Here is a 27,368-nt window from a genome sequence, read left to right as displayed (position 1 = left end):
ATGATAAATTTCTAATACAGCAAAGTGAATCGAATTAAGAAATGAAATTCGATTTACTTTGATTTATCATTTAATTTTATTTGATAATTCATTTTATAGAATGATTTAATTTAAATTTTAAGTTTTTGATATAATATACTTACCACGGATACCGACGTCTCCGATTCTTCCGGACATTCCAGGCATTCCAGGTTGACCCGGGAATCCACGGTCACCTTGTATACTATCTCCATGTTGACCTTTGGCTCCCTAAAATTGATCCATCAAATTGATTGCTTTAATGTTAATATATTATCCGTAGAAATATTTTATAAAAAATAACCAATTTCATAGAGTTAATTAATCTTTGAAACAATTTTCATAAAAATGAATAAGTGTGTACTCACTTCAAGTCCAGACAATCCTTCGTAACCAGGTGCTCCTTTAGCACCCTTGATACCTTTCACACCATCTTCTCCCGTTCGGCCACGTAATCCTTGTGGACCAGCATCACCAAAATCACCTTTTGGACCGTACCATCCGCGTTCTCCAATTTCGCCATATGTTAAATTTGATCCTGGTTCTCCTCGTTCACCTTTATTGCCGATGCGACCCTATAATAAGCAATTGCATTCATTATTTCTCTTAAACATATAAGAATTTTTAATAACTAACAATAAATAAAATTATTTTTTTATTGACGTATGTATATTTATTTTTGTATTGACCTATGTATATTTATTAAAAATGAAAGTTATTTAGTTTAATTTACTTACTGGAAAACCTACTGGCCCCTGTAATCCAGGTGAGCCTGATGTGCCTCGAAGTCCCTGATCTCCTGGCATTCCGGGGTATCCTTTTAAACCTATAGGACCTTGAAGCGAAATTCCTGGAGAGCCAGGCTCACCAGGCAATCCTAGTAGACCTTCATCGCCAGAACGTCCTTCGAAACCTTTGAAACCATTCTCGCCTACGAAAATACAGAAACTAATTCGTCTCATTTTTAAATATCCAATTCCTTTGTAATTAAAATGTCAAATTGTATACAAATTATAATATACCTATATATATTATAAATATAATTATATAATTGTATAAATAAAAACAAATATAAATTAGTTTTTATAATTACATAATTTATACGATTTTTAGAAGAAAATTTTTTAAACGATCAGTGACAAATTATAAATAATTTAAATCATATTATTTTATATTTAGTTTCACTTTTTATTAGAGAGTTTATTAATAATTATGTTTTATTTCAAATATAATTTTCAAAGATTTTTCTTTAATATATCTTAGGAAACTTTAAATTTAACATACCAGGAGCTCCTCTATCACCTTTGTAGCCCTTGTCACCTTGACTATCTGCGATATATTCTGCAGACACACCAGGTTCTCCTTTATTACCCTTATCTCCTTGTATTCCTTTGATTCCTTCCTCTCCCGGATATCCCGGATCTCCGCGTAAGAATTCGATTGGTATCGAAGCATCTTCACCTTTTTCGCCAGGAATACCATCCCATCCTGGCAAACCATCTTTTCCCGATAATCCAGGAGAACCATGTTCACCCTATATAATAAAAAATATTGTCAAATTAGAATAAATGAGAAAATAATAATTAATCAGCTGTGCGATTGAAAAATTTGATAATAAACTGAATAACTGAATTTTATAATATTAAAAATTAAATTATTAACCCTTACACTATTAAGGGAGGTCACCGAGCGATTCCTGTTCATGCAAGTTTCTTTGAGTCTTTCGATAATTATAAATTATATTATAAATTACATTTTATTATTTTCCAAAATGTGCCAATATTTATTCTAGAAAGTTGAAAGTATGTTGGTGAATTTTTAGAGATTTTTTGAATCATTCTAATAAATAGGTGAAAAAAAAACGAACAGTCTAGTGGTAGTTAGTATAGTGCCTGTTAGTATAGATGAGGCACCAAATTGTACCTAGTAGGGTAAAGATTAATTAAATTATATTTTATACAATATTTGACAAATTTTTTTTCGCGGAGAAATAATTATGTTTATAAAAGTAAAAGAAAAATATACCTTATCTCCTTTAGGTCCCGGTACACCGGTGTCGCCAATAGGTCCTGGTTGTCCTCGTAGACCTCTAATTCCTTCGGGGCCAGGTAAGCCTTTCTCACCGAAGTCACCCGGTGGACTTACAATACTCTCACCTGGTGGGAAGAATATCTTTCCTTGTTCTCCTTTAGGTCCTTGAACTCCCGCAATACCAGGTCTTCCATTATCACCCTCAAGCCCCGCTGGTCCTGGCACACCTCGTTTTCCTAGTACTCCCTTTAATCCTCGAGGACCGGGTAGTCCAGAGAATCCCGTAGTTCCAGGATATCCATCCAAACCAGATTCACCACGTTGTCCTTTCTCACCGGGCAAACCTGTAAAATAATTTAAATAAAATAAATAATTATCATCTTAATAATAAATAATGATTATCTTAATTTTTTTTTCAAATGTCTTTTTTATATAAGTATTCTTCCATATAAGTATTCTTAATAAGTTTTAGTTAATTTTTACCTGGGACACATACGCCGCAGTCATCTCCTCGAATACCTTTGGTACCCTTAGGGCCGGTAAAGCCAGGCCAGCCGTCAGGACCAGAAATACCAGGTGTTCCAGGTAGACCACGTTCTCCAGGTGGGCCACGAATTCTTATTCCTTTTCCAGGAAAACCTTTTTCTCCTGTTTAACAAGTGTAATTATTTATGATTAAAAACTATTTACGAGTAAAATAATTATTAAATTATTACTAAGAGAATTAATAATAAAAAATATAAAAAATACATTTTGGTCTTACAATTTTTATTCAATCTTTTAAATTTTAAATAATGTTCTTTATATATAATACATAAAAATTATATATGTAACTTTATATATTGGGTCATCTAAAAAGTATTCGCGGTTTTTAGATGACCCAATATATATGTGTATATAAAGATTTCTAGTACTTTTTTGACTAATATAAATTTTAAGCTTACCCGGAGGACCAGGATCACCTCGATCGCCAGGCGGGCCTGATAATCCTGGAAGACCTGGATTGCCGTCCGGTCCCGGTGGTCCAGTTATCGTTACTCCCGGAAATCCTTTGGCACCCATAATTCCGGGTAAGCCGGGTAATCCGGAAGATCCTTGAGGTCCCACAGGTCCTGATAAACCTGGAATAATTTATAAATAGCCAATTATCATTCATGATATTTGTTATAAAACAATTATTGATACAAAACAATAAATGTAGAAAACAAATTACCATCATCTCCTTGTTCTCCTTTTATAGATGAGCCTTTCACTCCTGCGAAACCAGGGTTACCTGGAAGTCCTGGTGGTCCTGGCGGTCCTATGAAACCGACCTTTCCTGGCAAACCCGGTGTTCCTGTTTCGCCTGGTTCGCCTGGGGGACCTGAAAGAAACAAAAATTTTGGGTTACAAAATTGATTTGCCAAAAGTTTTTCCTAGATAGAAATGAGTATTAATCTTCAGCAATTTGTTGAAAGTATTATATGTAATTATTATTTTTCATAAAAAAAAGATATAAAATAATTATACCTATTGATATAATTGACACGAATAAATATTAAACATCTTTAGGAAAGAGAATATTAAATGTCCACTGACCAAGATCGCCTTGAATCCCGATATTTCCGGCGATTATCTCATCAAGTTCTGGGATGTATTGTCCGAGTTCTCCTTCAGCTCCTTGTCTACCAGGTGGACCTCGATTTCCTTCTTCCCCTGGTTCTCCCTTTATTTAATAATTATTAAATAATGCAATATATTTAACTTCATATATTTAATACTACCATACATAACTCTTTAAATATTCATTAATTAATTTGATGTTACTAAAAATATTACAATGCACATTGATAATTTTAAGTAATAACAATTAAGAACTAAATCTTCATGCACATAAAGTTGATATAAAAAATCTTTTTTATATAAATTTTACAAATTCTTTTAATTTAAAATTTGAAAAAAAAAAATTAACAATTTTATTTGTCAGAAACTATTTTTATATATAAAGTCAAATATATTATTAGGTGTTGGAATTAATTCGTAGCGTTTTACAAGTGATGGGAAGTACTTTCATTAATGTATTTTTTAATGCTCATGTGAAATAAATAACATTCTTTCATTAAAAAACGCTACGAATTAATTCCAACACCTAATATATTACTTACATCATCTCCATCCGGACCAGGCAATCCAGCAAATCCTGGAGCTCCCTTCTCTCCTTTTTCATCAGCCGGACCTGGCGGACCCCCGACACCTTGCTTACCTCTTGGTCCATCATCACCTTGTTCACCTTTTATACCTTTGATACCCAAGAATCCTGGTCGACCCTAGATAAGAATTGCATTCTATTTACTGTCACAATATTTAACTAAAATATTAATACCATAAAAAAATAATCACATTATTTATGTCACGAGCACAATTTTGATTTCTTATTAATAATATATTTTTTATATTTATAATCTTTCATAGAGAGTGCAATTATGTTATTTATATTATTCTGAATGTATTAATAATTTTATTATCACATTTAATACAGCATAATTACCTGTGGACCTTTGGCGCCCAATTCTCCCTTGCGACCTCGATCACCATAGAAACCCTTCATGCCTTTTGCACCCTGCGGTCCTTTCACAGGCGAATGTTCCGTATTCTTCTTGTACTCATCTTTACCCGGTGGTCCAGGCTCTCCTCTGTCTCCTTGTTCGCCAAGTTGACCGTTCACACCGTACACGGTGTCACCGCGTTCACCTTGCATACCTGGCAAGCCAGGTGAACCTGGTAAACCCTAAGAGAATACAAATGTATTTTTCACTTTATCGCACTTAATTAATGTAACTTGTTAATTCGCTTCATTAATACATAAATTAATCTGTGTTTATCTTATTTTTGATAAATATTATTAACATTGCTTTGCAAAAGCTATATCTTAACATTATTATTCTTTAAATAAAAAAATATCAAAATATATTTTAATATCTTTATGTTAAAGAATATATGTTCAAGTATACATTTAATTCTGCTAGTCTATTCAAATTTATTATATGATCATATTGCTTGGATTAATATAATTAAAAAAACTCTAAAATAAAAAATAAAAAATTTCACAGAAAAAAGATCTTACGTTAACAGACAAAGTCATCAAATACCGGAGAAAAGAATTAAATAAAATATTGGTAAGAAAATAAATTACATTTTGAGATTAAATAGATCAGAACAGATCAGAGTTAAGTATCAGGTCTTCCCTTACTCCCCTGAATCAGCATATGCTGAAATGTTTGAAACTATCAGTTTCTCATTTAACTAATCAAGTCAAGACTCGTCAAGAGACTTGTAACTGTGCGATCGTGCGCGTACCCTCGAGACACCCGGTATACCTTGATGTAGTTCTGCCGGTTCTGCCTATATATTACATACGCATTACGCTGAAGTTACATCTAGCGTGGCAGAGCGTAAGTGCATGTATTATGAGTCCATTATAATGCTAATTTAAGTGCACGTCCTGGTCCATCCCTGTTTATTTTTACTCCGAGCGAAATGGAGCTACTAGACATGGACTTTGCGAGACTACTTCAAACGATGCAAAGCATAATATTTTGCTTTTATTAATGCAGTTGATTAGATCTACGGGAATATTTCAATTATTACTATTGCTTTTAACACGATTTAAATTTTATTCTATGATATTTTTAAATTATTGATCCTTAATTCCGTGATTATATGTAATTAATAAGAAACATTTTAAATAGATGCAATTATATAAAAGTTACTTTTATAATTTACTTTAATAATAATATACGATACTGGAAAATTTATCTCATTATGTGACAAGCTCTTATTAAATTACAAGTGGAAAACATATAATAAATGGAGAATAATATATGTTAAGATATAACTAGAATTATATCGATACGTCAAAATTAATGAATGCGAATGAATGATGAAACGTTCAATCTTTCTTAAGAACGACGGAAATTTGTTATCGCAGTTTGTCGAATTAACTGTCGATCCGCCCTCCGTTTGTATGGGAGAAAAGGTGCCGACTCGAAGTTCGTGCCATCGCCATAAAAAAATTACCCATGCAATTGTGCAGCGCGTACGATTAACGCATTGACAATGAAAGAACCGGTTTTCGGTAGCTGATTGTGTCTTCCTTAATGGCGCAAGAGGTGTAGCCGACTTTTGCCGAGGGTCAAGAAGGAGAATTCGGGCTCGTTGAGTTTCTCGGAAGCCGTTGTTCGCCGGGTAAAATCTTCCCTTCGTCATCTCGTGCGAAGAGACGGACTCTTGCGCTATCAGCGACAGTCGTGTCAGCAGATAGCAGCTGACAACGGACGCAACGCTTCGGATTTCAACGTTTCGTATTTAGCGATTAAGTACGAAGTCCTCGCACATTTTAATTTACTTTCTTTTCTTCATTCTCTTCGCGTATTCACTTAGCACTGCTCTCAAGCTGACACAATTGAAGTTTTCTAGAAAATCGCAATGAAGAAATAGCTTTTTTCTGTAATACGCGACGGTAAAAAATATTAAGAAGAAAGATAAATTGTTCACAAAAGATATTTGTATACATACAAAATTGATACAACAAAATTTATATTACAATACAAAGTTTATATTATATTATAGTTATAGATATGTATTCACTTGGCGCGAAACATTACTTCTTTTGATATTAAAACGATGAAAATAATTTTCTTAATAAATAAAAATTTCCGTTAAAACGAAAGGATTGATATATGAGAGAAATATTAAGTAAAAGTATTGCATATAAATGAGCATATTATAATCAATTTTTTTAAAATATCAGATTAAGAAATATAATAGTAAAAACCAAATGTATCTTTACTAACAAAAAAGTTATAAGGTATAAGTTATAAGATATAAAGTAAAAGAAACAATCAGATATGCTATACTCTGAGTGACATCAAAAGAAGAAAGATAAGTTTTCGATGAAAAAACGATACACAAAAAAAAAACGAAATCCGCACGTATATGTTAAATAATTGTCTCTAAAATGAAAGAATCGTTAAGAATTAACAATGACAGGCACTTTTCCTGAATTTGATCGATTTGTACATCGAAAAAAACTCTTTTCTCTGTGATCTTTCATTAGCGGAGCTGTGAATCTTCCGAGAGAAGAGTCTATCGTTTCGTTCGTTAATTAGCTGTGTCAATTAAATTGGAAGCAAAAAGAAAGCTCCGTTTCCTACACGAAAGTAACTGATAAGCGGCTATATCACTAGTACACGTGCTGAAAACGTTAAACCTTTCCTTTTTAGCAAAAAGGGAAGTGCCTGGGGGATAACATTGCGCACGTAATTTAACCCTACGGGCGTAACTTGGAATACTACGGATACAAGTGGTGCAGATAACTTTCGAGTGGCCATCGCAGCTAGCTCTATGCGCTTTAAGAATCTCGTAAAGTTTCGTCGTCTGGTTTATACGAACCGAAATACTCGCGGCATACGTTACATTACCATATCGCACTTTTCGTATCGCACAGCTGTAATTTAAGAGAAACGGTGCCCTATTCTTTCTAGATTGCAAATCTACCATCCGTTTCCTTCTTTTGACCGAATACGTCTTTCTATTTTTAATTTAATTAATTCTCTTTCTAATCTAAGTTACTTTTTCATAATCTTTTCTATCATGTTCAAGAATTTTTAATTCTTGTATTTCTATTCTAATATCTCTGTGATTTCTGCAAAGAACGGTTTTGCTGAAGTATCTAAAAATTTGTACCGATCTGAAAATAATTTTGTTGTGTCATAACTGATGCCTCTAACTAAATTTTAAGATACTTCAGCAAATTCTATCTATGTAGACGTTTAAAATAAAAAAAGATAATGTAAAGAATTTTATAGCATATGTGTGACAATTAAAATTAATAATTTTTTATTCTTACACCGTTCGATTTTTTCTAACTATTCTTGAAAAATTTTCTAATCATTCTGTAATAGTCGAGACACACGAAAACTTATTCCTCTTTTAGAGCGTGAACATTCATTTCGACCAGTATTGCGCATTTTTACTTAAAGCCCGAATGTGCATTCGCGTTCGTGTGTTCAGAGGTGACTTTTAACTCGACGGCGTGTAAGAGGATTCCTTGGAGCGGTGCTTATCGCACGACGGAAATCGCGACTCGTGCGGAATTCTTTTGGATTCTTTCCACTTCTTTTCTTCCTCTTTACCCGATACCTCGTTAAACATTGCTGGCGAATACTTTGGACCAGCAAATGATATTTCATGTGAGCAGGTGGCGTTTCGCAAAAAGGAACGAAAGCCGTCCCGAGAGTCGAACTGTCGAGCTTGTCTCTTTCTTCGTCCTATTCTCTTCCTTCTCGTTCTTCAGGGATCTACCTAAACGTTCGCGAGGGTTCACCGGCCCTCGAGAGTCAGCACCGATCGACCGGTGTTACGGTACCTTAAACAACATGCTGTGGGATAAACAAGCGTGCTTTTGTTATTACTTACAAAGTCACCTGTGTCTCCTGGATAACCCATGTCGCCGGTGAGCCCCTGCTGTCCTTGATAACCCTGGAAACGCAATCATATCTTAGAACGACTAATGATCGCTACGAGTGCAGTTATGGCGAAATTAATCCGCGATGATTTTAGGAGAAATAGTGTATTTATTATATGGTAATTCTTTCTAGTATTATGTACTGACATAATAAATTCATGAAGAGATCAATTTCAATTACAAGAAACTATCGATATAAATGTAGATTAAATGTTAACAATATATTTATAAATCACAATATGTGTGTATATATACCTATATATATACCTATATATATAGAAAAGTTTATAAATTTAAATAATTAGTGTACAATATGCACTATTACCGATTTAAGATTCAATTACGGAAAATGAAAAAAAATAATTGCATCACATATGAATATTAATAATATAATGCTACGATATAATTGTCTCAATTTAATTTATTTTATTATTGCACTGAATTTTTATAGGTAAATTGATGTTACATGAAAATGAATAATATAAATATTTAGATATTAAAATTTTTTGATAGCGTAAATATCGTTATTAAAATATGATTTTAAATGTTCAAGTTATTAAATAATACACTTCACATAAAATGTGATACATATTTCACGTTAAATGTGAATTCTTACCTCCAAACCATCGATACCGGGATTACCGCGAATTCCTTTGGCACCGACCGAATTTATACCTCCATCACCCGGCTCTCCCGGGAAACCATAATCGCCCGAGGGACCTGGTACACCACGAGGCCCGAAAACTCCGGGTATACCGGGTGCACCAGCACGACCGTCGGTTCCGTTGCATCCGTCCAGTCCATCCGGACCCATCACACCGGATACACCAGGATTACCCTAAGGAATGCTTGTTACAATCCCTCTGAATGATTCTTTTACATTTAAAGGTATAAGAATGAAACGTAAAACATTGGACTAAATTCAGCTTGAAAATTCACTAAATTTAATTCAGAAATGCAAGAAGCTCATGACTTCAATTTTTTTTCTTTCTTATAATAAGAAGAAATCAAAAGATATAGAGTAAAGAGAATTTTTTAATTAAGATTTCATTTACATATTCATTTACATGTTCTATAATTAGATTATATCAAGAAAATTTGTTTGTTTTCATATATTCATTCTGTTTGTTTAAAAAAAATGATTAGAATTTATTTTATGTTGCTTAAGATTTACCGTGTGTGGGATAATATACATAATACAGAAATAACAAAATTTAACACGTATTATATAATATGTGATTATTTAAAAAAATAAAGATTGGAACACACATATACTCTAATTTTGCGGACTTTGATTTACTTCGAAAGACGATAGAGCAGCTAATATACGTACGGAAAGTCCTGCAACTCCCATAAATCCTTGTATACCATCATCGCCCTAAACAGAAGAAATAGAAAATAATGTCTGATTTTTTTACGATTTTCAACGATTATGAATGCAAATATAAATACATTGCTAGTATCGTGCTTGAAGTCATATCAACGTTAATTAATAATTGTTTCATATATTAAAATATAAAGCTAATTAATTCGACCGTTTTTACCATTTAATAAAATAATCCGATTTATCATATTATTATTTTACATAATATTAATTTAGGTTTATATTTCAGAAAATCTAATAATATTTCGGAACTGAAAATATCAGACTAATCGCCAAATGCTTTTATGATTGATCTCTATTATCTCCGCGCTCAATTATGATTAACTTGACCATCGCCGCACTCAAGTACATCTCGTTAACATTGTTGTAATTGCAGATATGACTGCGTCGTATCCTTGATTCGGAGGGAGGTCGTCCGAATCATATCATCTCGACGACGCCGTTGTAATTCGTCGAAGAGCGCGACATTCTCAGCCGGGTATCGAAGATCCTGGAAAGTGCGTGTACAAAGTACGTAAGTACGTGCGTACGTGCATCTTCTTCTATATAAAGAGCGTAAATGCATTTCGTTGATGGCATCCATCGCGCTTCACTTCGAGCTGGTTAAAGGGCGGCTGTGCAACTATAATACATCTGGGCACGTTTTCGCCTAATTAACGATGCGTCAAGGCATTTTCTCTTCATCGTTTACACAACCCGGCGTACATTTCTCATCTCATCTCGTCCAACATCCAACACAAACATCCACAGTCCCCATCAGAGAAATATACGTTTACGGAATATATAATACATTTACGGAATTTTATTTACGTCATATAAAAATTTGGAAATGTTACTAATTGCTCATTTTGAAATTTTAATTTCTTGCTGTATTATTTCTTCCTTTCGCGAAATATAATAAATAGAACACATTAAATGCAACTGGATATGCGTGGTAATAATTCAAGATGTTGAAGAAAATATATATCATGAGAAAACAAGGCATAGAAGTATTAAAAACATATAAAAATAAATAAGTAATAAATGTTCAATTTAATTATGAACAACGAGAAGTTGACTAAGAAAGCAAAACTTGTTTCTTTTGTTTGATTGTTAAGAAAGTACTAGGTAGGGTACATTTCTGTTAATTTCTGCAAGAAATACGCTTGTAGTAGACGCTAAACAGGTAGATTTTACTGCTTTCCGTTGGCTTTTACGCGGCGTATTTGCATTAAACATCTTGTTCGAATGTTGCGTGCGGTTACAGCGTCATTACTTATTCCTCTTGAGTTTTAACGTGTTTATTGCATTCGTCGAGAGTTTACGCGAATCCTTTCACAAAGGTACTATTGTATTCGTCACAATGTGTCCGATACTTCCGATGAGAATCCGCAAGAAGAAAGCTCTCGTCAAAGAAACCACACTTAGAAAAACTGTATGCTTATGCGAGATTGAAAAAAATTTATAAAACTTTAACGTTTAACTTTCGCTTGCAATCGTTAAAATAAAACTAAAAAAATAAAACAATTGATAAAAACTGATTAGATTTTTTAATGCTTAAAAGTATGTAAAATGTATTATAATAAAACGACAGGACTTCACTTCAAAAATTATTATTATGCTTTTATGCAAGATATAATACAATAACAATTATTAGAAATTAAATTCTTCTCGTCAGAAAGAGAAAGAATAAATTTACAAAAAATGAGAATTCCATTTTCGATTACTATGATAGCTTTCGATTATTGTAAAAAAATATGCGTGATAGCTTTTGCGCGTGATAACTTGTTAATACTATTTAGACATTTAAATAAAAATTAGAGTTTTAAATAAGCGATCATGCGTTGTAATTTAATCTTCATTACATTTTAATGACATAATTTTCTTGTCATTTCTTAGAAGCTTTGTCAACATCCTTCTCTGTTTTGTTTTTTAGAAGCTTATCGTGGGGTGACATTGCTTATCACTTAAGCGTGTGCGTGTCAGTTATCCAATTTAACCACCAACAAAATAAGACATTCATCATAATTGGAGACAATATTACTAGTAAGTACTGTGAAGTTACATGCAAGGGAGCATAAATTTGTAAATTACATTCATAGGAATATAACATTACAATAAAATTTAGCTGTAAATATACTGAATGTTTTAGGAATTGGATAATTTAATTGTTAGAACTTTTCAAAAGAATCAAAGAATCATTAAATTTGCGTTGCAATTCTCCGCTAGCAATGTTGGACTTTAAAGGCGCAGTTGATTTTTTTATTGTTTGAATTTGATAGATAAATTTAAATCTGCAAAAAATAAGTAAAATACAATTCAACTTCCATGATAGCAAAAATTTGTTGTTAAAGCTTTCACAAATATGTAAATAATTTTTCAGATTTTTATATATAATATATGTCCGAAACAATATAAAAATGAAGTTCGAAGATTCAGACTGCGGATGAAGGGTGAAAATTTTATATTACAGAACGATTAACACATTTAATTACTAAAAAATGTACTACTAATTATTTTAAAAATTAAATACATATAGAATGCGTTCTACTTGAAAAATTAAGATATATTGTATTACGGACAAACAAAGTTATAAATGAATTAAAATATAGCTACAACGCAGTACGAAATTTTTTCTCTATTCAGACGCCATTCAGCTTATCATGCATAAATGTCTACGCATAAATGCGTATTAACTTGTGTCTACGCGTAACTTGTGTTCAAAACGGGTGTCGTTATCAGTTGACCTCTTGCGTAAGATGTAAGAAACGTGTCCGATTACAAACATTATAACAGCGACTGAGGATTAAAAAGTAGTACGATATAAAAATCTACTATAAAACTAATGATGCTTTGTGTATCATACAAATATATTCGGTAATGTAACAGGATAATGCAATAATAAAAACGTTTATGGCCATGAGAATGTTCTCTCACGTTGTAAAAATAAAATTTCGTTTTGTAAAAATAAAAATAAGTTACAGATTAATGTAGTATGCTGTTAACTCAAATAAAAGATTGAAACGGAGAAAATCTCGTTCTCTCTCTCTCTCTAACGTTCAGTAAAAATTTCATTAAAAAATCCATTGTTGATAATATATTCATAAATCAATATCACGACGCTGTAGGACAAGCATGGTGGTGGACGGGAGATGCCATTTATGGGCATGCCCGATACAAAATTGATATGGGATGCCTTTTAAAGGCTGGTATTGATTGGGTAGCTGCTGCCTGGTGTGAACGAAAGGAGAAACCCGCTATGACACGGTCGAATCAGACATTGTATCTGTAAATGGGATGCAATGGATATAAGATACTGACATTTTCTCTTTCTCTTTCTCTCTTGGTAAAAAGAAGTTGTCACATACTTTTATGAGATTGATTGACGGGCTGTCATCCATGCCAACGTAATCAAAATTTTAAAAGCGTAACTTGAGTGCAATTTTGTTTGTTGTAGATAAATTACATTATATATGGAAGAAGCTCGATTATATAAAATTAGATTATACAATTTTAATATAGTAGAAATTACAAAGTAGTGAGAAGAGTGAGACAGAGAAAAGAAATAAAAATTTTAATTAAGTGAAATGTACTTCATTATATTTTATTACATATATAATATTTAAATGTTTTTAATATAAATTTATGAAATAAGTTATAATTTAAATATTATTAATACACATTACAGAAATATTATTAATAATAGTTGGATTTAAGTCACTCAGTTTTATAAACAAAATTTCATTATATGTATTAAAGTTTATATATTTTATAAAGATGAGACTTTTCGGATTAAATTAGTTTTAATTAATTTGGGGATTAAATTATTGTGGAAATTATATCGATTGTTTCAAAAGCCGAAACTGTTGAACATCGATGAGATAAAGCTGGAGGCGAAAGGAGGCCAGGAGGAAATGAAGGAATGGATATGACGTCACAGGAGACGTTGCTAGAATATACCGCAGAAATTTTGAGAAGGGACATACAAGCAGAGTGAGAGAGAGAGAGAAAACGGATATCTGAATATGAGATCATACGGACATCCGGTTTCAGGAATGAGCTGGGTTCACAGTGCGATTTGTCAATGGGAAGTGCGTTATCAGCGCGCGTGATGCCTCCCCATCCTCCCTTCACTAGTTCTCAACTTCCAGCTTTTGTCTCGCTTGATCTCTGACAGTTTCGTCAGAGGGACCTGATTTTTTAACGAACGCGAAAGTTCCGAGAAGTAGGTCACGAAGATTAACTTAGAGCCTGTCACGAAGAAGTAGGGAGACAGCTGCTGTGTATCATAATTTTACTTATTATAAAAATGTGTCGAGTAAAATATACTCGATTTTTTGTTTCATTTTAATTAGAAAGGATCTCTCGGAGGATTAATCGCGACAATTTATTTGGACGATGAACTGGAAATGTGAAGAAAGATTTCGAGATAGTTGGATGTGAATTATTTCCTTCTATGTAAGGTGTTCCAGAAATTTTAAAGATAAATTTTAGGCAACCTCGATTGCAAATTTATTTAAGATAAGTATTTAATATAATTTTCACATTGATGTTGCAATCAATATTGATATATTATAAATGATTATATATCTATACTAAAAGCACCGAAAATTAATATTAAAATACTGTAAGAAATATTAATAATTCTAATGAAAAGAAGATTTATATTCAATGAATGATTTTGTAAAAATTAGAATGTTTGTCACGTCTCAAATTTTACGCGGAAATAATTTCGCGAGACGTATGATGGTAATACAGTCCGATGCTCGCTCGATGGCAGACCGGAAATACGTTTCACCCCCGCATTTTGTGATATCAAAGAGTAGCAACGAACGCGTAGGACTGCAACGCGTGTATCCGTTTTACGGTCATTATCGGTGCACGGTGTCTCTTATCAGTGTGCAAATTGCACCGGCAAAATATTCATAATATTCACGAAAATGGGGAAGACAGATGCTGATTATCGATAACGCATCATCTTTCAGGATTGCTAGAGGATATTTCCGCTCTTAAAATCTAAATGTAAATATTGGAATATAAAATTTTACTGAAACTGCACATCGTTCATTTGCTATAACAATGGAAATGAAGAAATGAAATTTTCCAGAAAAGTTTAATTTTAAAAATTTATTTTAAATTATTGAAATAATATATTTTAATTTTAAAATGCAATTTCGATAATAACGAATTGTGGAAGAACAAAAGTATACTTTTGAGGTATGCTTTCTTACGTATTGTACAAAAAATCATTGTCTCACAAGTTGGCGTTAATATAAATTTTACAAAATTTTAGATGAAATAAGAAAATATAAATTGCAATTTTAAAAAAAGAAACAAGCTTCTGGGATATGTACCCTTATTAATTTTTTAAACCTTATAAACGGAAGAAGGTTATTATTAAAGAATACTTCTCGTGAAGTTTGCATGAAAAGCTCGTTTAAACGTACGTCGATTACGATAATGAACGCTTCGTGTAGAGATTATAAAAGCTTAATGTTTAAATATCTTGAATACTTTATGCTATACTTAGTTTCAAGCTACTTTACACTTTGCAAAGAACCTTTCTTTTAAGACATTGTAAACTGGAAAAAAACTTTTTATCGACAATTTTTTCAAAGAGTTGCAAATGAATGAAAAAAGACATTGTCACATATATTAATTCACGTAATATTAACATGTATAATATAAATATACTTGTGTAACACCTGTATAAAAAATTACCAGTGTAAAAATACATAAAGTAGATATTCATTACGTTACTCGGTGCAATAAAATTTTCAGAAATAATCGCGACTGTAATACATTTTTAGTAACTCGGGATGCGCCGTCGTGTATTTTCTACAGGGTACTGAATCGAGTTTCTCAGCAGTAAATTGTTGCAGCCATCATCCGGTATGATATCAAGGGATGCTGCGTCAGTTTAACACAGTAGCTTCGGTACCGAGAAGAAGAACACGGGTTCACTGGCGCGGTACAGAGAGTGCCGGCGTCGAGGCGGAGATTTCTTTATCGGCGCTTAGATACCCTACTTTTTCGGATGCAGCAAAACAAAACGAGGGCCACGCGCGCCAAGCACTGTCCGATTCCCGCGTTCACATCTTCTCCTTCATCGCGTGGGCGTATGAACGCCGACCTCTGACTTCCTCCCCTTGCCGTCCCGTTAAAATTTTCTTTGCTCTTTCACTCTTTCATCTATCCCGGGCACCCTCATGCCCTTCTTCCCCCGTCTTCCCTCATCTCCGTTCGTTTTTAATTAGAACGGCGCCGCATCGCTTGTTTTAACGGGCGTTCGGGGGCAGTGAATTTCTCGGGGACGGTTTTAGACGCTGGAGAGAATGTGAAAATGAAAGTGTGACGCGTGCTCTAAAATTGCCGCTCTAAAAGCTCGCGGGGTCCGCTTGATAGAGCCCGGTCACGCAATCATTGGTGCTTTCTGGCGGCGTGTTTTAATAATCTGTCCACTCAACCTCCACAACGGAGGATCAACGTTCCCTTTAATTTTCCCGGAGAAAAGCAAACCCTTAGAGTTTACATCACACGCGCCTCTCTTCCGGTCGATTTTACACAATATGGGATAAAAGGATCTAAAATGTAGTACATTTAAATTTAGCAGTAAAACTGTAGATTAAAGTACTTCTGTATCTTAAAGAACATAATTGTTACTGAAATAATTATTTCATTATTATTCCATATTCCTTTATTATTCTCCATTTTTCTTTCTTTAATAACATAAAACTTGATCGTTTTTTTCACTTAATAAAAATAAAAGTTTAAAAATTGAGTACTTTCAACTTGTTCATATTTGTCTAAAGCATAATACAGACTGTAATATTTAAAGTGAAGGAGAAGCTACGATATTTTAAAACTTCTTTCTTCACTAGAAAATAACAAGAGAAAGGAATAAAAGATTTCCGATGTAATCTATAACAATTCTCTCATTTCAATATTTAGAGAAAATGTCAAAGGGAAGGTAGCATTTGCTGAATGCATTGAAGAAGACATTTATAATCGATCACGCCGATGCACCATTTTTCCTGAGAAGAAGAAAAGACCTTCCGTCGATGGAAGATTAGTTAAATCCACCTCGGCTTAGAACAATGCTGACCGCGTCTTCAGCGTGTCAATTTGTGTCAATCCTGGACAACGAGACGATGACGGAGACGGGGCTCGAAGCAGCCGCGCTGCTTGCACGTGGGTATGCACGTAATACGTAATATCTGGGTAATCGTTACGTAGATAGGGATCAATGCCAAAGCAGCGAGAAACGCGCGAGAGATGCCAGCAATTTATCATTAACGCCCACGTCTGGAAGCCGCCGGGCCGAATCGTTAACCCGAAGCGGCAGAATTGTGCCATTCCCACTACTCCTGCGGTAATTTCGAGAGCGAGGTCTGCAACGTGCGCGTGTACAGAGCTCGGGGGAGCCGAGCCATCTCCCTTGGCTGACCAGAAAGGACCATGACGTCAGTTCGGTCGTCGTTTTACGAGTGACACCGTATAAGCCATCGACGAGGGAACCGATCCCCCATCGTAAATTTTGATCGGCCGGTTAAATTTGCACGACGGTACGTACGTTTTGAATTCATGCTCGCCAATTGAGTCTAAAATAGTGGATAAAATAAAACTGGCAAAATTCTTAAGAATATATGTATTTTTTAAACGAAATGAAAGGAAAAAAAGATTTTTCTCTATAAGAAGATTTTCATTGAAACTATAAAAATTGTATTGTTAAATATAAATACTGATTTTATCGAACTTTTTTCATATGTACATAACATTCAGTTTTATATAGAAAATATAAATTTTCAATTCCAATTATTTTTTTTTATAAATTATACATTTTTAAAATTGCAGTAGGATTAATTGGATTATGCATTTTTTAAATTGCGAAAAATTCGAATTTTCAAGTGTATTTCTTTCAGGTGAATTATTTAATTCAAAAGTTGAGAGAGAAATACGTTGTAATTATAACTCAAGAATTCTAATTGTAAAATGATGGAATCGATGGAAAGTCACCGAATCGAGAAAAAGACTGGATTTAAAAAAAACCTCGATGTTTCTTCAATTATTTGCTTCTACTGAAAGGGATCATGACGTCAGTTCGCGTCTGTTCATTTCAGGCTGACTATGTAAACTGACCAATAAGAAATACACGTTATGCTATAAATTAATGGTTTTCTCGCGAATGAAATAAACTTGCGTTAAAATGCGTTTAACGCGTTTCAGAATGCGTCGTTCAATTACATAATACACAATGAAGATGACAGAACATTTTAATTTACTACAAGCTTCTTAAATATTATGTTAAGTTAACTCTAAAGAACATAATGGAAAATAGCAATTTCCATTTAAAATTATTTAAATTTACTTATAAATAATATAAATAAATATAGAATTTTTAAAAATAAAATACTTTTCGGAAAAATGTTCGTTTTATGCAAAAAATAATTTCTGAATTATAAATAATTACGAAATAAGGAAAACGAATTGAGATTTTGTTTTATATTGCAATAAAATCTTAACGTTATTTATAACCTTTATTTAATCTGAAGTTATTTTTTAATAGAAAATATTTAAATCTGATTTTTATGTAGATATTTAAACAAAACATAAAGACAAAATTTTTTCCAAAAAAAGAGACTGCTATCTCTCTGAAAAATTCATAAGTTTGTAAAAAGCATTCTTATATACTTTGTCCTGGTTCCGTCTGTTATAATTTTCGTCACGATATAATTTTATCTTCCTGAATCCTTTCTCTCGCCGAGAGAGTTTGAAATAAGATACAATCGCCACTTTGGCTCGTCTCAGGGAAACTCTCCACCGAAATTCCCCGATCGCACGTACGATCTCGAACTGCAATCTCCTTAAACCTACGGGGAATCCCTTCTAATCCCCGAGTCCATCAATGTCCTCGTCTTACGACAAAGTGGCTTAAAGACGAGGAGTAGATCCCGATATAGGCGAGAGCATTAAAAATCTCAGGAAGTCCGATAAATCCAAAGATGCCGAGGAAGAGAAGAGAAAGGAGAGGCGACGCTTTCTTTTTTTTTTTATATCTTTAAACAAAAATTCCGCGAGAACCTCGTAAATCAACTCGACAGTGCTGACCGATACGACTGCAGCTCGCCAGTAGGTACAAGAGATCGTACCTGTGCATGCGGCTGTATCTCTTCTCTTTGGCCAGCCAGAAAAGATCGTGACGTCATTTTACCTTCCAGAAACGAGAGACACGCCTGATGTAATCCGCGCGTACGTACATGTCGAGGCGCGAAAAAAGGAGTAACGAGGAAGCAGCAGAGAAGACTTACCGCGGTAAGGAAGAGGAATAAGAAAAAGAAGAAAAAGATGATGATGAAGGAGAGAACGCGTTCCCAAATCGACGGCCGTTCATTACGGCGACAGAATGTGTAATTCGTCATGCCTCACGCCTTTTAAATGGCCCCTTCGCATTGCCAGGCGATAAGCTCGCTCTTTGCTCTCTCTTCCTTTCTGCAGACTGGTCTCTTCTCGACGACCTGATTCTCACTGTTCCTACGGTCCATCGATTTTTATCTGTTTATCAAATTCGAAACTTTGACACACAAGTAAAAAAATAAGTCAATAATTTATAAAATGCAATTTAAATAAGAACTGTCTTGAAGTAAGAAAAATATTTTTTTGAATAAAAGAAACTTTATAAACAATTGTAAATAAAAATCGACCGAGAAATGTTCAACGCAAAAAAGAAAGTCATATTTGCTTAAAACGAGTCTTGACGTTTAATAATATTTTGCGTAAATTTGAAATTAAGATTTACGCAAATATATAATTAAACAGCAAGATTGGGTTTGATCAAACCTGATTTTACTCACTTATTTGTATTTTATAAGTTATATCTTCATATTGCCTTCAGTCCAAAATGTGAACTTTGACATTATCCACTTTACATTTTTCTTATACTTGTAATCCCATTAATTGTAAAAAAAATGGATAAAGATATATAAAGCATACAATCTCTCGCGCTTCTTTCTATTCAAATACAATATAAGTAGTTTATTTTGTAACTTTCTGAGTCTTCCTACGTAGAAGTGATTTTTACGTTAGAATTTTCCTGAAGCGAAAATGTATTAGGTGTTGGAATTAATTCGTAGCGTTTTACAAGTGATGGGAAGTACTTTCATTAATGTATTTTTTAATGCTCATGTGAAATAAATAACATTCTTTCATTAAAAAACGCTACGAATTAATTCCAACACCTAATATAATTCAGATTTTCGTAACTTTTATGAAGATTATTATTACAGGCTTTAGCAAAGATGCAAGACATTATTGACACATACCGCGGTGGAACGATCGATGTAATACAATTAGCAAGTGATGTACGTCGCTAATTGAGAATGTGTGACACGCCGTGCACCGTTGTAATTGGCGAATTGTGGCACACGTGGTAACACATCGATCCGTAGTAATAACCAGAATTTTCGTTCTTGCATAATTTGGATTTACGACGGAGGTGGCATTTCCTGTCTGCGCCGATCGAAAGTTTTCTGAAAGCGGACTGTTCGTGACGTATCAAAAAGATATGACAAGCCTCTTCCGGTTATCGATGTTATTTTTCTTGAAATTTCTTCGTCAATTCCAGTTAGATGATTACGAAACGTATCGTCCATGATAGGAAATAAATCATTGGAAAGTCTAGTGTTAACGTTTCTTTATGAAGACATTTTTCTTGGTTAAACTTTGAAACGATAAAGAACGAATCTTCATGAAGAAAGATAAGTGAAAGAAAAAGATAAAACTGCTTTATAATTATAAAAATAAAATACAGCTTGTATCCCCAAATGATGACTCAATAATGACTCAATAATGAAATAATACACTATATATATGTAAAATTTGTTTAAGAAACTTTATATATATGTATATAAACAAAATTTTGTCATTTTTTAATATTAAATAATATTATTATATATAGTAAAAATTCTACTTTAGATTAGTCAAATCATAAATATGCCTTTTTGAAATGATTTATTTATTTATGAAGTGTCTTGCATATTTATCAGTTTCAATCAGTAAAACTAATTGAATATGTAAGTAATTATAAGGGGTATGTGTGCACGTGTAAGATGTCAAATTATAATCGTCATGTAAAGCATTTAATTTCAAGTTTCAGTTACGAAGATTGACACCGTCCTATTTCGCAGTCCGCACGCGAATGAATAATTTGCGCGATTAATAAGCACGAGATGTGTCGGCCACGTTTGTACGTATACCAACACTTTTCTCATATCGAGCGCAGCCATAACATTTTATTTATTCGTGACATTTCGGTAATTGCGACGCTAAATCGTTCTACATTCTGTGTAACGACGCGATAATAGTACGGTTGCGTGATTTAATTTTATAATTCTAAGTACAAATTTCTGCAATCTTAATTCACGAAGTTGGTATTGTCCGTTTGTCTTTTGTAATCATCGCTTCTTTCACAGAATTGGAATATAGCTAGAATACTGATGAATGTAAGGCGAATGTTCGGAATTTGCAATTGATTTTAAAGCAGAGAATCTAGGATTTCTAATTAAATATTTAATTTAATGTTAATTAAAAGTTTTAATTAAACTTCAAATTCAGCTCTACATTGCTTCTAAGTTACGTAAATATTATTTTAAAATTCTACTGCACAAATTTATGATCAACTAAATTTATTTTGCAACAAGTATTGTAACAAATTACGATTAAATGAGGATTAATTAAGCGAGGAATATATTTCTATGCGCGATTTGTCAAAATATTTGAAATGCAGCGCGTAATCTCTCGAATTTAGGAAATCATAATCGCCGGCGATTTGCGTGTCATTTCAAAGTAGCAGAGCTCATCTCGTGTTATATCATATTGCACGGTGTCGCGCATCGATGCCGGTTGACAAATTGCGAAACAGCGGATTTGCAGGCTTTGTGTAACAGCACGTTGGTAGTGCGGGCGGCATCGTGGGTGTTCGTCCGTCCGTAATTCCTCTCTCGTGTTCACGATCTTCCCTCTTCCTCTGCATTTGGAAGCGTTCTGTTTCTGGTCGGTGACGCCACGATGTTTCTTTCCTCCTCGTTCTTTTTCTGTCGGTTTTTTCCTTATTTTCTGTCCCGTATCGAGCATATGTAGCGTGGCGGACAATCACGTTCGAATAGAGAGAATCGAGAATGCGACGAATATACGTCTGCTGTTCTCATCGTGCGTTTCTTTTTTTCAACCCTTTTGCTTAAGACGACCCAATTATGGAGAGATGCTTCTTTTTTTAATCTCTCTAATGATCGCATACGTAGTTTCAGAGATGCTCGGTATTGCCGTTCCGATTTACGAATTTAACTCATTATTTAACATATGTGATTTCTGAAGAGAATATTGGGCGGAGTAATCTGTAATTTATTCCCAGAGTCACTGCAGCAATAAGATGCTTTTGTGCGAAGGAAATTTTGCCACCACTATAAATATTTTTATTTAGAAATATTTTAAGTAAAATATTTTTAATATCTTTAAAAAGACAAATTTACAACTTTTCATTTCTGATACTAAAGTGGTTCGGAATAAGGCTCTGTTATTGACAACTTTTAAGTGCTGAGAGATAAACAATTATACGATCCAATAGTTTCTCTAAATTAACATACGATATTTGTTTCAAAAGAAATTAAATCCTATGAAAACGATTACAAATGTTAAGAATGAAGAAGTAATTTTTTTTAAGCTTAATTTGACGTCACCTCTCTTATCAATATGTTTTTTGCAGTGCACAACTTACATATTTGTTTGTGGCGATCTTATTTTGATTCAGAGAATCTGAGTGATTGTTCTCTTACTTAACAAATTAAAATTTGGTTTTTGAAGAACTTAGCAAAACAACACCTATTTTTATCGTTTTTGTACTTGCTGTTATATATATTAATTAAAATCTATTAAAACAGATATTTTGCGGAAATAAACGTCAGTATTTATTTAAAAAAAACTAAATATTATTTTATTAAAATAGTAACGGTTATCGCGTTTGCAAACAAACACGAGTCGCGAACTTTAATTAAAATGTAAAACACTTGCTTATAAAGAAACTAATTATCATTGCAATTGATTTAATTGACAATTGCATATATAATTGGATATATGCAAAATATATACATATAATTATTGCAATAAAAGTACATAAGGGAAGTAATTTTTGTAAAATAATTAATAAAATAAATTGTTGCAGAAGTTTTATGTAAATAAATTCGCATTGTGTCAAAAATATCTTACATAAAATTAATAAATATCTTGCTTGACAAATATCAGATTGAATTTAATATTTCATATTTTAAAGTTCCTAAAAATATCAATTACAGGAAAAACAAACTTCCTCAAAAAAACGAGTAAATTTTTAAGAAAAGTTGTAGGTAACGGTTTACTTAAATCTTCCGATATGGAAATATGAAATGAAGCGGGTTATATGTCAATACTTTTAGCAAATAGTTTCAAGTTCTACACCGTGAATTAGAATTTTGTCTTTTATTTTGCATCGCTAATGTTGGATTTATTCTAACTAAAAGGCTCATCTTTTCGCATTATGTGATAATACTGTTACGTAATTAAATGATAAATATAATGTATAAATAGCATTCACAAATTAAGCCAATTTATAAAGCTGAAGTTTCCTAGACATCTCATGTAAGTGATGAAGGGTCAATAATAAAATCAAATCAATTTTTCTTACTCGGTAGCCCTTCTCTCCGGTGGCTCCATATTCTCCTGCTTGTCCTTTCTCGCCTTTGGGTCCGGGAGGTCCGTCGGGTCCGATATCACCTGGGAGTCCTTCCGGTCCTTGAGGCCCAGGTATTCCAGGAAATCCTGGCTGCCCTTTTATTCCCTTACAATTGCATTTGTACGAGTCTCTGCAGATCTGTAACACATTGTAAATATCATCTATTAGGAGGACTTTTGTAGAGTTCGATACGTAGACGTGTCTTTTCTGTCGGGATCGATTTCGATGAGGTTTTAAACCGACTTAAATGCCACTGAATTTCATCAATAAGCGGTTTAACTCATAAGCCGATCGTGACCAAATCCAAGCAGGAAATTTTATTTATCCTGAAAACACTCGAAAAATAAAAAACTCTTAGAAGAAAGCTCCCGCGAAGTTTAATATTTCTAATTTCACGCTTAAAAACACCACTTTATTAATTTCGAACGTTGCAGCGATAATTGAGAAATATGTACGTTCTACGCACTAACAGAAAACGTATATTACGTAACTTGATAAATTAAATTTATCTAGAATGGAAATAAAAAAATCTAAAAATAGGACGGATCTCATTGTGAAGACAGCGATAAAATTGATTAAAAACGGTTTTGTTATATCGTTAAAAAATCCGAATCGAGGATAGAGAAGAGCACAGAGGAAAAGCACATTGATTGCGATCAGTGGCGTAAGCTTATAAATAAAATTGACCATAAACTGAGAAAATAATATAATATTAAGGACATTTGTTATATTTTCTTATTTTCTTCGATATAAACATGAACATTATAATTTAATTTTAATTTTGCGGTCCTTATTTACTTCTTGATGAATTTCTTTTTTAAATCTTAAACTTTGTGAAACTATAATACCTGTTTAATTAATAAAATGATTTCGCTCTTGAACAATAATGCAATTATGAAAATATATGCAGCTGATTAATTCATAAAAAAATTATTTTTTAACGAAATGATTAATTATTTGATAGAAAAATGTTTATATATTTAATAGATCATATATAAAATAATAATTTTTTTAGAATTAGATTAGAAAATAATCTTATTGGTTATAATATAATGTAATGTTCATATCATTTTTAATTAGAAAAATTGTTTAATGTGCGAAAATTCGAGCAAAATAAAAAAAATGTGATTTTTCAAGTTATTGTCATGAATGAATTAAATAAACATTATCTTATCAATTATCAAAAATGAACTTAACTTTATAAAAATCAAAATCATCATAACCTAAAAAGAATAGTTTTTAACAGAAACTATTCTTTTAAAATTGTGAAACAAAAATGATTATGAATATTTATAATGATTATTTTAAGAATATACTTGTTTTTTTGCCAACATTATTTGATATAATTCAATAATTTTTTGCTTAATTGAAAACTAATTTTTTCTGTTTTGTAAGAAACTTAATTTTTTTAATTGTGTCATTTTTTAAGTGAGGGAACGAGACATATATATATATTAGGTGTTGGAATTAATTCGTAGCGTTTTACAAGTGATGGGAAGTACTTTCATTAATGTATTTTTTAATGCTCATGTGAAATAAATAACATTCTTTCATTAAAAACGCTACGAATTAATTCCAACACCTAATATATATATATATTAACAAATTTTCCGATATAAAAGTTAACAAATATTAACTAATTAATAGAATAAGTGTATAATCCACGACTACGCCATTGCATCACGAAGGCCGCGCTCTATTTGAATAACGTGGAAGAGAACGAAAACGGAATCGTGCTTCCACACATTTGCCTTGTAGATGAAAGTTCTGCTTGTGTCAACGACGCACTCCGGGACCGAGCAGGCTCTCAAGGCACACCGTCCGGGTATCATTCCTCGTTATTCTTTTCTCTTGCCCATTTTCTTGCTTATCTTGCTGCACATGCCTCATTTTAGTTCCGCAGCTTATGACGCTTTATAGTTTTTCTCAAAATATGATGCGCGCAGCAGAAGCAGCGGGTATATATTTTTTTATAAGACTCGAAGATTATCGTGCTTGAGGAGTAAAAAGCAATTGAAGAACATAGGCTAAAATAATTCAAGGACTATTTTTCTTCAAATTGGAAATAACTTCAATAAAAATAAACATATGAAAAAGACGTAAAGAATTCCAAAAGTAATGCGAAAATTCTCTGGATTATAAATCATACGGTTTTCATTGAAAGGGTATTATTTACGATGTAATTTTAATTTATTGAAGAAATTTATATAATGATAAATATGCTTACAAAGTGACAAATAGAAAAGACTTTGAGAGACTCTTAAGCTTAAAAGCTTTGTCGTATCTCAAGGCTATTTACTTATGCAATGATATAATCGTTGCTGTATAATCTCAATGTCACTATTACGCTACTGCGAAGGACAATGTCGTTTTACTTAAATATCGTAAAAGAGTAGATCTATAGTTTTACATAAGAATATAAATGACGAAAGCAATTTCTTCTCCATCGTTGATTAAAAGTTTTCATAAAGTGGAGAAAGTATATTCATTAAACTCATTTCGTTAAATTAAATATAAAGTAAATTGGGGGAAGTAGGTCAATGTGACATTTACATTTTTGATTATGTATAACTTTCGCGCTGTGATCTGCTTATTTGTCTGAGATAAAAAATATCTTTATTTTGATATAACGCTTTTAAAAGTATAATATATTTCAACAATCAAATAATGTGTTAGCATTTTGTTTTATTTCATTTAATTATGTAATTATTTAAAAATACAGTAATTATCTAAAAATAATTCCTAACAGTTTCATATTCTTTTTTTTTTAGCATCTTGATACAATTAAAAATATTTATCTCTTTTCAAATAATCGCTTGAACTATACATATATATATATCTCCAAATACAAGATATGAGTTAAATAAAAGTTCTAATTTATCATAATGTAATGCAGCAGCAGTAATTAAATTTTTTACGAGTCTTAAAAGATAAATTATCTTTAAGGAATGGCGCACGAAAATGTCAAATATGTCTAAATTCGCGTTGCTACTTGGCGAAGCTGTCCACGTGCAGATATTATTCCGTAATATCAATATCGCGCCGTTAGCGTAATTCATGCAATTAACTTAAATGCGTACGACGGCTTATCGCAATTCCTCCTGGCAATCTCGACGAACGCAGGCAAGTTGATTCCGTATGCCTTCTTCTTCTTCTTCTTCTTCTACCTTTTTTTTCATCATTAAAAAGAGCATTTTTCAGCGAAATAATATAAAAATAATACATAAAAAAATACAATAATATACAAAAGATTGTTAAGCAAAGCTTTTTTCAGTATTTTCATTTTTAGATATGCGAAAGCCGACTGTAATGTCTCCCGTCTCTTACTTCGGAATTTTGCCAACATCTGTCATAATTACGATGTCTCGCGAGATGCGTCTTATACATTCGACCTCGGTGTGTAACGATATCCTACCAAATATGTAACGCAGGCGGCATTCTCCCTGTTTCCACGCATCGACGACATGACGTAATCAGCACCAGCCCGCCGAAGAGGAATCTTGCAGCTACGCCGTGACATAATTCCGCGATTACGCGCGCAAGAGGGCGATCCGCCGGGAATTATACCTCGTTTGTGCGTCGCGATACAGTCGACTTCGCCGAGAAGGCAGACGTCTCTCACGAGAATGCTCTGATTTTGCGGAATAGATGATATGCATCTCATTCCAACAAGTACCTGAGTAATTGAACGT

At 32.9% G+C, this 27,368-nt stretch overlaps 1 protein-coding gene across 6 annotated transcripts in view; it reads right to left on the bottom strand.

Moving 5' to 3' along the window:
- Positions 1 to 27,368, bottom strand: part of LOC105153430 (uncharacterized) — a 240,439-nt gene that overhangs the window by 5,755 nt on the left and 207,316 nt on the right. For all 6 annotated transcript variants that reach the window (XM_087408144.1, XM_087408145.1, XM_087408146.1 and 3 more), the window contains 15 exons: positions 23,629 to 23,814; positions 9,888 to 9,932; positions 9,171 to 9,392; positions 8,506 to 8,568; positions 4,577 to 4,816; positions 4,194 to 4,355; positions 3,628 to 3,754; positions 3,263 to 3,412; positions 2,994 to 3,170; positions 2,533 to 2,697; positions 2,044 to 2,393; positions 1,303 to 1,552; positions 756 to 949; positions 387 to 593; positions 144 to 249 (listed from right to left, as the gene is read on the bottom strand). In XM_087408144.1, the coding sequence (XP_087264270.1) occupies positions 144 to 249; positions 387 to 593; positions 756 to 949; positions 1,303 to 1,552; positions 2,044 to 2,393; positions 2,533 to 2,697; positions 2,994 to 3,170; positions 3,263 to 3,412; positions 3,628 to 3,754; positions 4,194 to 4,355; positions 4,577 to 4,816; positions 8,506 to 8,568; positions 9,171 to 9,392; positions 9,888 to 9,908 (2,434 nt within the window). In that variant the 5' untranslated portion in view covers positions 9,909 to 9,932; positions 23,629 to 23,814. The remainder of the gene's footprint in view (positions 1 to 143; positions 250 to 386; positions 594 to 755; positions 950 to 1,302; positions 1,553 to 2,043; positions 2,394 to 2,532; positions 2,698 to 2,993; positions 3,171 to 3,262; positions 3,413 to 3,627; positions 3,755 to 4,193; positions 4,356 to 4,576; positions 4,817 to 8,505; positions 8,569 to 9,170; positions 9,393 to 9,887; positions 9,933 to 23,628; positions 23,815 to 27,368) is intronic.

The sequence above is a fragment of the Acromyrmex echinatior genome, chromosome 7, assembly GCF_024713525.1.
Source record: "Acromyrmex echinatior isolate Ae372 chromosome 7, ASM2471352v2, whole genome shotgun sequence".
Taxonomy (NCBI): domain Eukaryota; kingdom Metazoa; phylum Arthropoda; class Insecta; order Hymenoptera; family Formicidae; genus Acromyrmex; species Acromyrmex echinatior.
Note: the sequence above shows the minus strand (reverse complement) of the source record. Positions and strands in the feature narration are given on the sequence as shown.